The sequence below is a fragment of the Myxocyprinus asiaticus genome, chromosome 48 (assembly GCF_019703515.2).
Source record: "Myxocyprinus asiaticus isolate MX2 ecotype Aquarium Trade chromosome 48, UBuf_Myxa_2, whole genome shotgun sequence".
Taxonomy (NCBI): Eukaryota; Metazoa; Chordata; class Actinopteri; order Cypriniformes; family Catostomidae; genus Myxocyprinus; species Myxocyprinus asiaticus.
The window spans coordinates 3,698,753-3,713,581 of record NC_059391.1 but is presented as its reverse complement, the minus strand read 5'-3'; the positions used below and the strand labels follow the sequence as shown (position 1 = coordinate 3,713,581).

Here is a 14,829-nt window from a genome sequence, read left to right as displayed (position 1 = left end):
CAGGGTTGAATGGTTAAGCTTTTTGAATGCAGTCAACACTACAGTTTGTGTAAAATTTCAGAAAATGGAATGAAATGATTTAATTTAGTGAAAATTATTTGCTAACAGGATTACGTCCAAAATACAGGGCACAACTTAATATTATGTTTTTTGTTAATTAGTTAATAATAATAATAAAAAAAAATATGTATATGAATTGAATATCAGTTCAGTAGATTGTCAAAATTATGTTGTTCTGATTTCTTTTTATTATATTTATCATATTAGCATTATTCTTATTTTGAAGTGTTCTGTAGTAGGCTTTAAAATTGATAAGGGATAATGTGCAGTCAGACGTTTGTTATCACAAAATAAACCTCAACATGGTGATCAGGATCCCAACGTGAAGCAGAGGTGTCTTGTATCACACTGAGGGGTTTATTTTGCGATAACAACCGGCTGACTGTTCATTATCCTGCTTATTACACTAACCAAATAAATAAATACATGGACTTGTTATATTGATTTGAATTGAAATGATGTAATTATGGGAGAATAAATAAAACACTGAACAGCAGAAATCAACCTCCGGTTGCGAGTTCTGTTGGTGTTTATTTTGTAATTAATGAATGTCTGACTGCTCAATATGCATCTTATTACAAGACTACAATATGCATTAATTAAATGCACATGAAACATTGATTTGAATTGAAATTATTTTCACACAGTGATCCGAGAAGCAGGAAAGATTGCTCAAAATACCTGGATGAGCGGTCTGATACATGGATGTGCGGTTGTTACTTAGAAACATCAGACCGCTAGATGGCGCCATTGACTAATCAAAATCGAGTATTCCAAAGAGCCGTGCAATAAATAAAATTAATGAATAACTAGATTGCAAGTAACAGGGTAGCAGATTTAGCCTAAATGAAACTATTACTCAGTAGGGACTAGCTAGTTTGGGACAAAATGTTGCTTTGTATGTATTGATACATTTTGTTTCCCAAAAATTAAAGCAATATTTGTTTGATAGTTTTTCTTACATGACTTTTGTAACAGGGTTGAATGGTTGTGCTTGATGAATGCAGTAAACACAACAATATGTGTAAAAATTGCAATGAATAACAAAAATCCATATGTTGTATGTTGAAATAACATATACAAATGAAAAAATCTATTCTTCTCTCCATTTTTAGGAGTCAGTGTTCTCAGCTGGTGAGTTCATACCATCTTCTCCTGGGACCTTAGGATCAGAGCAACACTTTTGTGAAGGATGCCAAAAGGGACCAGAGTCAGACCTTCAGTTCACTACCCAAACACCAACATTGACCTTCACAGAGTCCACCCTCAGTCAAAGACCCTCTGAAATAAACCAAGAAACAAACAGCCTAGACCCGCAGCACAATGCAAAAAAACAGAAACCTGATCTGTTTTTTCAGAACCAGGACAAATTTCTAAAACCAGCAAAAACGGAACAAAGCAAGAATAAGGGGTTTGATCATGAAGAACAAAAGCGAGATCATGAGAAAATCATGAGTCTGAGACTTCAGGAAACACAGCGTTACGGTCATGATGATGGGATTCCAGCCGTGGTGATCACCCAGACAGAAGAGGTGAGTGAAGACCAGTCATTGTAATTTTTTATGTTTTTCCATTAATTACACATAGATTATTAATATTCAATAAATAAAATCACTCTGCAAAGATAAACCTAAATAAATAACAAAATTAAAAATCTCCAAACCCTCGAGAGCGCAGTTAGCATTATTGCTATTACATATAAAAGAAATGGGGTCATCACAAACAATATTACAACAATCTTCGATTGTAATGATGATAATCAGTTTTATTGCCTGTGGCAATTCCACAGTAAAACTGGAAACAGTATGTTGACTTTTCTTTAGCTAAAATCAGTCTGTGCATTCAGAAATTCAAAACACTGCCCCCAGTGGCCAAAGCGGTAAGTGTTGTTGGTCGTATGGGCATGTGTGAAATGTCCACAAAGGGGCGCTAAAAGCAAGTTGTGATGCAAGTTGTTTTCAGCTGTACAGGATGTAATACATTGAAGAGGAATGCATATTTTATAATCTGTATCCCCCAACCCAAACCCCAAACCTAAACCTAACCATCAGTGGAGTAAAAATTTTATGTTAGAGGGAAAAATGCAATATCCAAATCACACTTGTCACTGATTATGTGAATGTGAGTACTTGCTGGTCTCAGTGCAGGAATTGAACCTAGGTCTCCCAAGATGCTGATGCAATGCTCTGCCTGTCATGCCACGATGGAATGTAAACATATTGGAGCCGATACAAAAATGAAGACTGTTCTTGCAAAAAGTTTTGTGCAGTTCTAAGAGATGTTCTGGGGATATTTTATGGTCAAATTTTACCCCTCCTGATATTTATGTTGTTTTGATTTGTGATTATTTTATAGGACGAACAATAGACATTTAGTGAGCAGTACTTCATCCATGCATACAGTATGCACACTCACACCTGTTTGTATGAGCGTGTGTGTGCAGTGCCCTGACTGGGCAGTAATGATATCCACTCAGCAAGGTTAGATTGATGGTTTAGCTGGACGGGCTGCACACTCTAAAGTGCCCCTGAGGGAGCCAATAGATAAATCAGTTTAAGCCCTGGACCCCATTTAAAAAGGCCTTGACTGGTTAATGTGATATCCACTCCAATACATTACACCGGCCTCTCATTCAGGTAAATAGGCACTTACTCGGGCCTGACCCATACTCTGTGCTATCCAATTGTGTTTATTTCATTAGCTCATCCGTACTGAGTTTCCAATGACACTGGATATCAATTGATCCTGAGCTGAAAATGAGGCCTGGCATCAGGTGGTTATGATGTGTTTAGGAAGTAGAAGGTGTCTGATGTGCTATGACTTATGAGTGACACTTATGTGGCATCGTGCTAATGTGGACGGATTTGGATCGGGTTGGCTTGTTGGTTTGGATTTATAGCGGCATTCCTGTAGTTGATTGTCAAGGGTTTAAAGTCTCTTTGCATCGTTAGTTACTGATATAATGGCTCTACTCCAAACACTAGTGCCTGACTGCCTAATTAGACAGCTTTTTTAAGCATCATAGACATGAAGGCTGTTCCAAAATGTAGGTGGCAAAATTATGCGTCATTATAAGATATGTCATTTTGGCCAAGATAATGTATATCTACAATGTATTACAATATAAACACTATAAAGTAAACATTGTCATAAATACTGTATGATTCATCAACTCATTCATGAATTCATCAACAGTTGATCATTATTCATCAATAGAAGTTGTCATGTGGCACAATAAACTCCATGCACAGTCAGTGATTGTTTTTATTTCACCTCTAGAGGCTGCTGTTATACTGCAGAACCAATGCATTCTAACACCCTGTCAACACTGGACGTGAACGACGAGTCGCATCAAAAACAATATAACCCTTATAAACTATGATGCTGTATCAATGGTAATGACACTAAACAGAATCGAACATTTAAGCACACACACACACACACACACACACACACACACACACACACACACACATATCTGTACTGTACACTGTAAAATAAAATAAAATTAAAAAAAAAAAACTGGCAGCTGTGGTTGCCAGAATAATCATGTAAAAAAATACAATAAAAATGTAAACAACTGTACAGAACAACCTGTAAATTGTACAGTTTAAAACTGTTGTAATTTACATGACCACGCTGGCACTGTAAAAATAAAATTCTGTTAAATTTACAGTAAAAAATGTCATAATCTTGATATTAACCTTCTGAAACTGTAAAAATCTGCTTTTTACTTTATAAGGTATTGTTAATCACCATAAAATTACAGAAGAACACATGATGACATGAAGTTCACCAATAGTGTCTCTTCCAGGAGCAATGACCATAAACATGTAGAGACAGTGCTCAGTGTCACTCACACAAACACTAAACACCATCAGGATAACACATGTGACATTACAATAATGCAGTAAACATGAAATAAACTACATTAAATATAATACAGAACAACCCAATGTACATAACTGATATTCAAAATAAGAAGAAACAACTATTCCATAAAATATCATGAAATATGATGGGTCATGCTGGGAATTGTGGGAACACCCGATTATTGTTTTTTACTGTAATTTTAACAATAATTTACTGTAAAAAGTACATGTACTCTCTTGATAAACATAATTAAACATAACATTAATTATACAGGAAAATTATAGTTTTTACATCTAAAAATGTTTAATTTTTACAACATTTTATTGTAAAAACTACTATATTGTCTTTTAAAATACATTACAATATTATATTATAATATTATACACTTTTTTGTTGTATATTTTACAGTTAATACTCGTTAATCAATTATCATTTTTTTTCTGTAGTATTTGTACATTCTTTTACCGTTAAAATTACAGACATTTTTTATAGTGTACCTTTGAGCTCATATTGTGATAAACATGGGTGAGAAGTGTCTTCTGTTGGGGGAGGGTCCATGGGACCAGTGCTCTCTGAAGCTCTGAATATATATTGAATATTTGAATACTGTAGGCACTCGTTTGCATCCAGATGAGTTCTGCTTGTCTGGGTGATGGACAATTTCAGCTTGACCCCTGTCTCTTTGTATGCAACCTACAGTTTACTGTCAAAAGCGTCTCAATGTCTTCACCTCATTGTTGTGGATGACTCCGGCAACCCCACATTTCTAAGTGTCATGAAAGTATGGATTTTGTCTGTAAATATAGTATTTCATACCCCACTCACACTATTCTCTGGGTAAAGTTGTCTCTGTTCTATTTTTATTTTAAAACCTCCATTCAGAAGCTATATAGATAAACAAATTGAGGGAAATATGTTCCAAATAAATCTGAAGATTTTCTTATTTACTTATTTTTAGTATATTTGTATAAACTGTTACTATTAAATTTTAATTTTAATTCAAATAAAGCCTTATTGTGATTATTTTCATGACATTTCCCAAAAATTCTCATTAAATTGAAGCGTAATTGTCATGAAAATAATGTCACGTTCTTTTTGTAAAATACATTTTCAGATATGTTATTTTTATTTTTGGAGTGAAATATGACCTGTAAATGTTTTCCTGAAATTCACCCATTCAGAGTTCAAAACAAAACGTAATTTAATTATTTTGAGATAACTATTAAAACAGTTTTGTCTAGTCAAATACGTGTGACACAACACTATCTTAAAAGAAATGCACAATAATACTGACGTTACATCATGTTAGTTTATTTGTTGTAGAAAAAACCCCTCAACTTATTGTGTAAATGAGTAAAACACCTCACATACATAGTTTAAACACAGACCGATCCAACATTCAAGATGACGTAATGCCGTCTGTGGTTTCATTTAGTGACTGCTAGTCAGGCTCCATAACGCCCTGGTGTGTGTGTGTGCTTGTTCAACTGAAGCCCCTCCAAATGAATTCACCAATCACCTGTGAGAGCGGAGTGTATTTTAAAGCAATTGGCTTCTCAAACGAGAAATATAAAGAGACCAATATCATGCATGAAGTTATTTTGGTGTCTCGAAGGGCCACTAAAGCAGTAATTCCCTTCGGACGGAGATACCCAGGAACTAATATGAATGCAAATTGGATTAAATGGCTGCATTAGTGTCTGATAAACAATTTATGTTGCTGAGTGCTCAGTACGGATGGGACATTTCAACCGTACCTCTCATTTCTGTGATATAGACTGTGCGTGGTGGAATTCACAGAGTTTAAATTGTGAAGAATTGAATTGCACAGAGCAATGGACCGCATACAAATACTAATACAAATAAATTGACTATTAAATAATAAAGTATCAATGTGATTTACATTTTGTGATTTGTTTGCACGAGTATTTTCAAGTATCACAATTCAGTGGTAAAACTTTTAACAAAGCCATTTTTCTTCAGTAATATTAAATATTATTAAAGTTATTACAATTTGATGAAAGATTCTGAAACTTTCTTCCTTTAGAATACCATACCACCAGTGGCATTTATTAAGAAAGAAAATAGGGTCAAAAGTCAAATTTAAGTATTCAAATTCTCGAATCAAATGTCCAAATTCATCTATCATGCCCCAAAAATGCAGTCGTAGGTAAACAGCTCATGAGGCTTTGAGCAGCCAGTGAATCATTCTAGTGAGAGTGGATGATGGATTTGCTCTTTTGCAGTGTGTGTGTGTGTGTGTGTGTGTGTGTGTGTGTGTGTGTGTGTGTGTGTGTGTGTGTGTGTGTGTGTGTGTGTGTGTGTGTGTGAGAGAGAGAGAGAGAGAGAGAGAGTGAGAGAGAGAGGGCTAATTAAAGGATAAGGAGCTTGTCTAAGCTTTGAAAGGGCAGCTCATTTTATGAGTTCTTCTCAAATCATTACATGCTAAAAGCTGTAGAATTAACATCTCTCACCTAATAAATGTAATTACCTCTTTCAGTGAATGCTTAAAGCATTTTCAAGATTTAAAGGATTGTTATTTGAGAATAGTCAGTTTATATCTGGGCTCACTGAGTGCTTGTAATCCATATTTTTTTTTTTTTTTTTGGCATGTCAGTTTGAACTTCCTTCTAGTTTGAGATTGGCTTGGAATCACCAGAACCAGTTGTCATGAACAGTAATATGACAAGTAAAAAAAAAAAAGTATGAGATGGCGAAATTGCAAGAAGTTGTATGAGTTGACTTGTACAATAATGTATGACTTGTACTCCTATAGAGAAAATAAATTAACCAATGGAAATGTTATTATGTAACCCAACCCAAACCTAAAAGTAACCATGAAGTGCAACCCCTTACCCAAACTCTACACCTAACCTTGCTTTTAATAGGAAAATCACTGTTGTGTGCCACAGAAGAAAGAAAAAAATAAGGGTTTGGAATGAGACAAGGGCAGCATATTACAGTTTATTGGCATACATCAGTCATTTGTATTGCAGAAATAAAACTGGAATGAGTAATCAAATTTGTTCACATATGTTTTCTTTCTTAAAATGAAGTGTTGGAGGCCGCTTCCATTGAACATTAAAAGATGCTGGAACCAAATAATTTTAATGACGTTCAGTTCCATTAACGCTTCTTAAATATTTGCAGTTACGTCGATGTGTATGGTAATAAAAAAAATACCGTACACATAAAATAAAAAAAATATTAGAAACTCGAAACACTGCCCCAGTGGCCAAAGCGGTAAGTGTTGTTGGGCGTATGGGCACATGTGAGCTTCATTCAGCTGTACAGGCTGTAAAACAGTGAAGAGGAATACATATTTTATAAACTGTAGCCTACCTCCCAACCCAAACCCCAAACCTACATCTAATCATCAGTGAATGTAATGTTATGAGTCAAAATGCAACCTCCGAATCCCACTCATCACTGATTATGAGAATGTGACTTCCTGGACACAAACACAGATCTCCCATGTTGGTATAACTACATGCTTCCGGTCAGAGCGCCACAAGTGAGGGTAAACATGTAAGAGCCGATGCAAAAAATGTCTGATAAGAGATGACGCATGTCGGTGAGTCGGCATAATGTGGCCGATCCTAGCGTACCAGGGCTCTCGGAAACAACATGCCGACTTCCTGTGTGATCATGTTGACCCAACACTGCCCATATTTACATACTGAAGCCATTAAGTTTATAGCAAATAGACCCACCCTGTTGAACGACACGCAGAGGTTAGCAAATCATAACAGAGCTCATTTACATATTGATCTCTTACAAGGAAAAGAGCAAAAACTGTTTAATTGTAAAGGTCAGAGATAGGGTTATAAATGGTCATGAAAACAAAATGATGACTGGTTTTGAAGAAACATTGACAAACATTATAAATGGCCTTTAGGGAAAATTGTGCAGATTATGGCACGTTTAAAGGTTTAGAAGCATTTGTGCGTCTCTTCTGGGTCTTTAGCAGTAGATTGCTAACGGGGTGCGGGTGTTTGCGGGAACACAACGTGCTATTATGACAGCCTTTCAGGGTGATTTCAAAAGCAATTTCTAGTGTCTAAAACACAGCGAACATTTTCAGCAGAGCTCTAGCTAAAACTGCTCTCGATGTGCCAGACTCATGCTGCGATGTCATCACATATTTAGCGTCGCAATTTAAAAAAGTTGAGTTTAGTAACTCAGATACTCACCCGGAGTCGTCAGCTGTCAGAAACACGCTTTCCTCTCGGCCTGTCAAGGTGCATGGAAATCACAGCACTGTTTATTCTCTTTGATTTGTCACAGATGTATGTGCCGCTGTTGACACAAGATTCTCTTGTTATTTTACACTCAACATCCTCCCCCCAAGTTTATTTCTCCGCTCTCCTCATTTGAGCAATTCAGTTGACTCTTGGATCTTAAAATGTGTGAAGAGTCTTTAGAAGTGTATTGCTGTTTGATAATCAGAGATGGTCATTATGACAATGTTCCTGTTGTCGTTCACACCATTGTTCACTCCCCTGAAGATCTACATACTCTTTTTCCATGATACTGATCAAAACCAGTAAAGCACAGCTTTAGTTTGCTTCTCGCCAGTACATGAATACTTGCAAAGTTAATTAGGCCTCAGACTGAACGTGTCCACTATGAAGGACTAGAGAAAAGAATGATGTGATGGTAATTCTCTGATTTCTGGTAATGTTACATGAAATTTATGTCAACAAAGCACATGCTGCTTTGGTTGAACCAAAATAGTACAATACTGAAGAATCAAGTACTAGATGAAAAGTGTACAGGCAGCACATTTGCATGTTTGAGAGACAAATGGAGCCGCAATGAAATGTAGCTATTGCATTTTTGTCCCTGTAATAATTTTTGTCCTTGAGTGGGATTATATCTGAATAAATGACAGCAATACTGTGAAACTGAAAAACCTCAGTTTAGACAGATGAAACTATTAGCAATGAACTCTAGAATTGTGAAAAACTGAAATTGACTAGCAAATAATCTGTTTCATAAAACCATTTGTCATTTGTAGAAAAAGTTTTCCTTGTGGACATGCACAGTATACTGTATAATATGCTCCCTTAATGCCACCATGTAATAAAAAAAATTAAAATAAAAAAAAAAAAAGGTAATTCTGACCTCAAAATACTGACTTAATTTCTGAGATATAAAGTAACAAATCTGAGAAACAAAGTCACAATTGTGATATATAAACTTGCAACTGTGACTTTATTTGTCAGATTTGTGACTTTATATCTCACAATTGCAAGTTTATTTCTCACTATTGCAAGTTTATATATATTGCAATTGTGACTTTATTTGTCCAAATTATTATGAGATATAAACTTTGTGACTTTGATGGTGGGTTGCAAAGAAACAACACGGGTACAAAAATATCTTTTGGGGTTTTATTCTGACGGCTGTTTAAAAAAAAAACTGAGGTCGATGGGGCCGTATTAAAGGAATAACGGATATACAAAAAATGAAATAGAAAAATTAAACATGGTATAACGAAATACGGTAGAGGCTAATGTCAAAATAAAATACAAACAGGGCATTAGCCTACCCATATGCTTCAGCATACATCACCTTAATACATGCTTATATCATTCACAGCATTTTATGCATTTAACACATGCTTAAATTACTCAAAGCATTTTCTGTATTTCTTTTCTTTTTTTTTTTTTAAATACATCGACCACTGTTTTTTATTTTTCCAACAGCCATTAGAATAAAACATTTGTTGTTTCTTTACAACCCACCAGCCACATTTATATCTCGTAATTGCAAGTTTATTTTTCAGATTTGTGATCTTACGAAACCTGTCAAGGTTTGATTAAAATAATCTATTTTTAATTTAAATAATAAAAATAAAACAATCTCATTACTGTAATACTACTGCTACTAATAATAATAAATCAGTAAATTTATAACTAATATAAAAATATGTTTAATAATAGTTTTATATTATTTAAAAGTATTTATACATCATGATAGTATTTGAAGTTATGCTAATTTAAAATTTGTCTGGAGAGGATGTTTAAAGTTTTTTGCATTAGAGAATTTGGGGGTTAATTTGGTGGTAAACTGTGCTCAATTTTATGAAAGAAAAATGGAAATTGTCAATTCAAACATCTTAATGGCACAAAATTTTTCTCTATCTTTTGATTTTGGGGTGAAAAATAGCCACTGTTCTTCGCCCAACATTAACAGAATTTTTTCCCCATTCATTAATTTTATTTTATTGCAGAGTCCTTTCATAGTAACTTAAACTGTGATTATCAATCAACTTTATTGTAATGGCTGTCAGTCTGAGGGTTAGACCTTTTAAAGTGTGAATTGGTGTTATAATCATCTAAAGATGCCACTGTGCTGTTTCTCAGGAGAAATTACCTGCCCTAACTGATTGATGCTCTTTCACTGTTTTTATAAAGGGTTTGTGCGATGAGAGTGTTTCAGTAATGAGCTCCCGAGGGCCTCTTACTGGGTAATTACAATCTCTATGAGATATTACACTGTTTCCTGTGTCTTTTTGTTGGCCTTTAATTTCATGCAACATGTAAATCAAGCATTTTCATTCTTTTCCACAGCACAAACAGATGTAACTCTCATCATGCCTGCAAAATACTTGTTTTAAATGATAAATAGCTGCACATGAGGGAATTTTCAGGGATGTCAAGCAGAGCTGAAAGACTTCATGTTTCAATGAAATTGACATCTGAAGTTTGTTTCATGTTGAGAAACCCCCAAAATATCTTGATGTGGAAAACTGCGATAAATCAGACCTTTCTTTGTTTGCAGTAGACTTGGTGTTGGACAGATTCATTTGAATTGTAAGCACCTAAACTGAAACTCAGTTCAGTAAATCAAAATACTGTCTGTTATTATGACAGATAAAAAAATAAGGTGAAATATGTTTGTTTATACACTCTGCACTGTACAGTACTGAAGGAGGAGACAAAATTACTGTATGTGGTTATCAGCACGTATGATATCAATAGACCTTAGTTTACCAAAAAATGAAAATTCTGTTTAATTACATTCTGCTTCACATCTCCTTTTGTGTTCCACAGAAGATAGTTAGTCATATGGGTTTGGAACGACATGATAGTCAGTAGATGAAGACAGAATTTTTATTTTTGGGTGAACTATCCCTTTAAATTTAAAATAATCCAGAATGTAAGCTGTTAGGGAAATTCTGTAAAAGCATTAAATTGCATTTGGTGACATAATTTTAAAGATTATTTGACATTTTGAGTGTGTGTATGTGTGTGTTTCAGGTCTCATCAGACCTGGTGGAGTGCATATCAGAGAACATGACGCTCACAAAATCATGTCACACTGCCAGTCCTAGTGATGGCACTGAACTCAACAGCAGTGACCTGCAGTCACTAAAGAGTGACACCATATCACTGATCAGTGAAGCGGCCATCTCAAGCAAAGTTAGTGTATAACATGCACACACACACACACACACACACACACACATGTTGGTGTGGCTATCCTTAGACATAATGATTTTTATACTGTATGAACTACAGATTATATCTTCTAACCCTAACCCTAAACCTAACCCTCATAAAAAAACTTTCTGCATTTTTACATTTTCAAAAAAACATCGTTTAGTATGTTTTTTAACCATTTGAGTTATGGGAACACTAGAAATTTCCAAACCACCCAAACCTGACACACACACACACACACACACACACACACACACACACACACCACACACACACAGGTTTTTATCTTAACGTATTCCTCTCTGGTGAATGATAAAACAGGGGGAAAAAAATCATATATACTATAAGGACCTGAGCCATATCTACAGTAGAGACCAGAATATCATTATAGTAACACTTGAGGCTGCGCTCTTTTGACTTGAGCCAGTAATTAACCACCCTAACAACCACCCAGATGACCCTAGAAACCACCTAGCAACATCATAGCAACCACCTAGCAATGCCAGCCTGATCTCATGAACATAACATGATCGTGGAAACATTTTTGCAAAACGAAATCACATTCTTAATTACACGTTTTTCTGCAGTTTCCCAGTGAAATGTCCAGCAGGGGGTGCCAAAAATGAGTGAAATGGTGTCGTAATCAGACGAGGTTTTTAAGGTGAACATTAGATAGAGGTTATAATGAGTAAAACGTACCTCCCTAACCTAAAACTTTAACCTAAACCTAACCAATAGTAGTCACTTGATTTGTGTGAAAGTGATTAAAACGCACAGTTGTTGTAGCGTCTCTAGTCTCATTTTCATCAAGAAACCGATGCGAAACATAGAAAGCAGCACGCAAATATCAGTTTGCAAAAATGTAGTTATAGTAACGTTTATTCTATGAGACTAACAATGTCTTAGCAACCATTCAGAAGACCCTAGCAGCTGCATAGCAACACACTAAAAAAAACTCAGAACACCTATATTTCCTTTGGAAAGTGTAAAAATCTACTAATGTACTAGTTCACTGTTCCATTGGATCAAACATTGTATGTTCAGCAATACTCAAGCACTCATATGCATGAGGCATCTCTTTGGCTTTGGCTGCATCATGTTTTCTCAGCTTGTTTTATTGTAATCCTCTAGCAGCATTTCTTGTTTTTGCTCAGTGAATGTCTTCAGCTGAGTATCATCACCTGCTGATGAGGTCAGCCAAAATGGTGGAGGGGTGACAAACATACTGACTCACTGCAACTCTCTCTCTGTGATTCCCTGTCACGTGGAGCTCGCTGAAATAACAACAGGAGTACCGTGTGAGCATAAACAATTGTAATAGAGTGATTTAGGATGTTTTCAGACATGTAGCTTGCTTGATTTTTTCTGAAACAGGGACAGAAATACTGACAACGTTGCATTTTCTTCATGGTTCGGTTCGCTTTCATGAGGTAATATTTTAAAACAGACCAAAACTGTCAAATTTCCATTATGGTTATTTTGATCTGTCAGTAGTTGCTTTTGCATTATTTCTGTGTTGAAAATGAACCTGTTCTCACAGTCACAGAGGTCTCTCTCTCTCCCTCCCGCGCCCATACACAAACACACACACGTTCTCACATATATTTACACATAAAAAGTGAAGCCACATTTTTACTTGTGTCTGTTCTGCCACTGTCCAAAAGAGAGAAGCAATTGAGAAGATTTACCTGTATAAAATAGGCTAGCCGCCAAAAGACTATATCCGCATTTTGATGATGAATTGCAAGCTGACCTACAAATTTCTTCTCCATCCAGGTGGTCTCGGACCAATTGTTTTGGTGCGGATTGGAGTGTGATTGCCATGTTCATATATGCCTATACGAACCGAATCAAGGAATAAAACAAAACAAATGCTGCAAATGAGGCAGGTGTGCGATTAATGGAGTAACTTTTCCATGTGAAACAGTGTGATTGTATATTTATCCCCTCGAGGCTTGCTGTAGAACACAATTGTCCATATGCAGCTTTCAGTGAGTGGAAAAAATGTGTTCTGTAAAAACAGACTGTTGCATCCGTTTTCTGATGTCATTTTAGCGTAGGAAAAAGGACAGGAAAAACGCTTGGTGATAGAATCAATTTGAATTACAATCAGCGTTTGTGATGATATGCAGCTGAGTGCAATGAAAATGTTTATATAAGCATGATGTCTTGTCAGTTCTTCAGTAAGAGAAAAAGCTTATTGGTCACTTGATGAGAACACAAGACCCACCTCGGCAACAGAAAAAAAAATTCTAACAGTTTTGATGTGCTTTCCGTTGCTGGAACCATTCACTCAGCAGGGAGTACCGACCATCAAGTGATTAACAACCTCCCATTGACAGAAGCTAATGTGCGCTTTGTCTCCGTCTGGCTGGGGATTATGTTAATGAATATTACTTTATATCACTTTATTTTATGTTTTGTTTTATTTGTCATTAGGGAGCAACATTTAAATTGTTAACCATATTGTCACATTTTTCTATATTACACAATTGAGAATTAAAAAGTGGATATTTGTAGAAATATCAGGATCAAGTATCATGCAAACATGCAAAGAAGTTCGAAAGTTGAGCAACGTCTTACTGTTTGCGAACTTTCAGACACCGCCATGCTGCTGGGTGATTCGTTTAGAGGTCCATGTAAATATAAGGATGCTCAAGACTACATGTAAAACGTCAACTAATATGACATTAAAATGTGTCATCAATGAATTCATGCCTCATTCTATGAATAGAATTCACATGAGATCAGTAAAAGAAGCTGTTTTAACTACTTGATGATGATATAAAGTAAAATATAAACAGTAAATAATGTGTAATTTATAATGTTTACCTTTTGCATTGATGGTGCTAATGCACACAATATACACTATACACTGACATAATATGCACCAATAACACTCTGTTATTGTAATTAATGATCACACTGTTACTACTGTAAAGATGGATATATAAAAGAATGTTAATGGGTAGAATACAGACAAAAGAATGATGACAGACATATCTTACTTCCGGCAGATGTGCGAATGGCTTTTACTGCAGAAGGCTCATGAGTGAAGCAGCATATCAAACAACAGAGTCAATGGGCACTTAAGAGCATTTGGGTATATTCCTTTGAAGACTAATAAAAAATAAAATAAATCGCATGATCTGTTCTTGGAAAATCTCTCTATGCGAACGATCATAGAGATGTTGGTAAATTTGCACCAGCTTGCAAATAACTCTACACACCGGTGTGTTCATGTTGACTGATCTTAACTGACTGAATGGGAATTAGTTATCAGCCTCAATGTAGGTGGAGCTTCAGGTCACACCAACCGATGACGTGAACCAATGGCAGTAAGAAGGTGTTTACCAGCCAGTACGAAGAACTGTTAAAAACCACTGAAACGATCTCAAAAACAATTTTTTTTGGGGCCAGATTTTGTTCTAAATGATGTCACACC

The 14,829-nt window shown here is 35.6% G+C and overlaps 1 protein-coding gene across 2 annotated transcripts in view; it reads left to right on the top strand.

The window, feature by feature from the left end:
- The window catches only part of LOC127437467 (uncharacterized), a 108,479-nt gene that overhangs the window by 11,452 nt on the left and 82,198 nt on the right, over window positions 1-14,829 (top strand). Inside the window, exons 2-3 of one of the 2 annotated variants that reach the window (XM_051692406.1) lie at window positions 1,176-1,592; window positions 11,202-11,363. In XM_051692406.1, coding sequence (XP_051548366.1) covers window positions 1,176-1,592; window positions 11,202-11,363 — 579 coding nt within the window. The remainder of the gene's footprint in view (window positions 1-1,175; window positions 1,593-11,201; window positions 11,364-14,829) is intronic. The other variant, XM_051692407.1, reaches the window with a different exon arrangement.